Genomic DNA, 3,054 nt, shown 5'->3' on the forward strand with positions numbered 1-3,054 from the left:
CAGAAAGGGCCATAAGTTTCCGTGTCCATGAGGACATCTCATTCAGAAAGGGCGGAACAAGCTGCTCTTAATTATTTAAAGATGGTAACTTTGGATCAGCTTTTTAAAAGTCCTAATAAACAATTTTTGATTTTTTTTTAATATATCCTGGCACGCCCGTGTCTCTTGCCTGCTTCCCATCCACTATAAGGAGATGCTGCTATTCGCTCTCTGTCSTAGAGACAAAAAGTCTCCCGTGTGACAACAAACTCGAAGGTCTTTAGTCATTTAATACAAAGTAGGTAGCGGAGGTGTCAACACGTCTTTGTTCTGTCCAGGATTTATTTTCCTGCTTGTTGAACTAGACGAAGGTGAAATTCGTCTTAAGCAACATTTTTACTTTTTTTTTTTAATTAAGCACAATAAAATGTGGGTGATGCGTTGTTAAAATGCCTGTCATTATTACTATTGTTGTTGTTATTGTTGTTATAATTTTTATTGCGACATAGTAAGAAATTGTATCAGTATATTCTTTAGGCTATTTAAAAATAGAGTCAAATAAACGATTTCGGGTTTGGAAGAAGTTACTAGCCCGGTAGCCCAGTCTAGTGTCTGTGTTTGTTTTTAAAATTTGGGGTTGACAGTTGTATTCCACAGGGGCAGGAATCCACGAAAAAGCAATAGTGCTACTTCTTTCCGAAATACCTGCAGGGAAAAGGTGATGGGGGGGGGGGGCTACTGAAAGAAATTATCCCCAAGAAGGAAGGGCGAGTAGTGTGAAGGACATATCAGCAATGCAAAGATTAGAGGTGGGGAAGGAAACATAAAACCCAATACCTGAATTAAAAAAAAAAAAAAAAAAAAAAAAACAGCAAAGAAAAGTCAGTGAGGGAACTAAAGGCTGAAGTACAAAGGAGGAGAAATCGCCTTCGCTCCAATTTGCAGACTAGTGATTGTCTGAAGGAGTTCTGCTCCCTGTCACCTAATCTCTTCCCTTGGCGGCTTGTTAACGTTTGGCACAAGGTCTCTGCTCAGCCAACATTATACATTCGATATTCAAAAATCCGCCTTACATATACATCACTTGCTAATTTCGTCAGCGTGTGCACATTTCGGCGACTGATAATAGGACATTGTTATTTAAAGGACAAATAGCTCTGACCCATAAAGAGGCAGGAGCTCGTATTTTTCCCTGCCAATTCCAGCCTGCCTCTTAAAAACRAAAGTTGCAATGAAAGAGGAGACGTAATGCTGGATTTCTGCTCAGAACGAAGGAGGAGACAACGGGGTGGTAAAGAATGCAATTAAACCACGAAAGTAATGTACAGAATGTCAGTTTTTCTTTATGGTAAAGCATTATTTTTCTCTATAGAAATAACTGGACAATATTGTTGAGCTGCAATCCAGAAACCTTTTGTTTTTGCTGTTTGCTCGTTGTTTTTATTATCTGAACACTCTGGTAGATTACATCTTTGCTTTCTTCATGTGCACAAGCCATTTCGTTGTCAGGATAATGTTTCTTTCAAGTATTTCAGATTTTCTTTCTCAGTCTTGTAGGTTTGTGCATAAGGTTTGTTCTTGTGATCCGCAGAAGTCCCAGCCCTTGGTAGGAAGTCTATCCGTGGAAAAGAAAGTCCCAGCCCATTTATACGGGTTATTGAAGTGTATTTCATTCGGTTTGTTTTTTCTCTCTCATCTGTGCCTGAAATCCTTCTTAGAGATACATCGCTTGTAATTTCTTTTATTATCTTTTTTTTTCCTCCTTGGAATTTCAATCCTTGTAAGACTGAGCTATTTTTTTAGTCTTTTTTTTCCATATGTGTCCACTTCTGGGGAGAGAACACTATTAAATAAGCATCGGATGTAGGTACATTAACTCGAAGCGAGCCCAGGAAAGGCGCGTTTTTAATAAACCTGAGACGAACGTCTATCTTGTTAAAGGTACTTCTTCTCGCTGGTCCATGGAAACTGAGGTGGCTTTGCTCAGTACAGAGGGCGTGAAAGTGAGGAAAGAGTCAGTCCTGGTTGTGGCCGAACAGGTAAAGTCTGAGCCGGAGGGTCTCTGTGCCAGCCCGCTGGACTGGCTGCTATGGCAAGCCAGGCAGGAGCAGGGGTTGCCCCCGGCGCCGCTGAGTCCGTGAGCCGGGGCCGGGTACAGGGACGGGTGTCTGAATGCGCACAGCAGTTCTGGTCGCGGGTAGGGGTGGGACAGGACCCTAAAGGTATCCAGYGGCCTCAGCGGGGTACTGAAAGGAGCGGCGGCAGAGGCCGACGTGGCCCCGATGCCCATGTGGGAGTAGTAAGGAAGGGGCAGGTGGGACGGGAAAGGGTAGGGCAGGTTGCCAGTGGCCGCGGCGTGGCTCATCATGTAGGTGTAAAAAGCCGGGTCTGCTGGGTGAGGCCAGGTCATGGCCAGGCGCTGCCGCTTGTCCTTCATCCTGCGGTTCTGGAACCAGACCTGAGGAAGAGAGCGGGGAGAGCCGTCACCCCTCCGCGCCGGGCCGCGCAGCCTGCGCGCCGGGGGCCCACCGCCCTGCGCATGCCGCGGGCAGCCGCGGGCCTGCTGGCCACGGGGGGCCACGGGCTCTTCCTGGCCCAGCTGAGAGGCCAGAACGAGAAGCTCTCGCTCACAGGAAGAGTTGTCATCAAGTACAGAGGGATCATTTAGGTCACTATAAATCTACAGAGAGACCCACTGGAGCAGCTTTTTTTAGCGCTTTTTTCCCTTCTTCCTCATAAGGCTTGTCCTGCTGAACTCTCCAGGTCCCAGGGCTCCAGGCAAGCCCAGCAGCTCTTACTCCTTCCTGCCTTCTTGCAGAAAGAACTACCTGGCATTATTATGATTATTTACTTTTTTTAAGAAAAAAAAATAAAAGAAAAGTGAGAGGAAATGGAATCGGGAGCTGCTTCTTATTCCCTCCCCCCAAAACTGGACGAGTTTTGTATTGTACTGAAGAGAGGATTCAAAATAATCTGGTAAACAGAGGCCGGATTAGCGGTGCTGGCTGGGACGGCTCTGGGAGCCTCTCCCGCACTGCTGCTTGCTGCAGGGTGCAGGCAGGGCCAGGAAAGGGG

General features: G+C 46.3%; 1 protein-coding gene across 1 annotated transcript in view; it reads right to left on the reverse strand.

Moving 5' to 3' along the window:
- Nucleotides 1–1,291: 1,291 nt before the first annotated feature.
- EVX1 (even-skipped homeobox 1) overlaps nt 1,292–3,054 on the reverse strand; it is a 4,255-nt gene continuing 2,492 nt past the window's right edge. Inside the window, exon 3 of the mRNA XM_085307631.1 lies at nt 1,292–2,437. Within this exon, the coding sequence (XP_085163757.1) occupies nt 1,907–2,437 (531 nt within the window). The 3' untranslated portion in view covers nt 1,292–1,906. The remainder of the gene's footprint in view (nt 2,438–3,054) is intronic.

This window comes from Rhea americana, unplaced genomic scaffold, assembly GCF_003343005.1.
Source record: "Rhea americana isolate MKP2758 unplaced genomic scaffold, rheAme1 scaffold_26, whole genome shotgun sequence".
NCBI lineage: Eukaryota > Metazoa > Chordata > Aves > Rheiformes > Rheidae > Rhea > Rhea americana.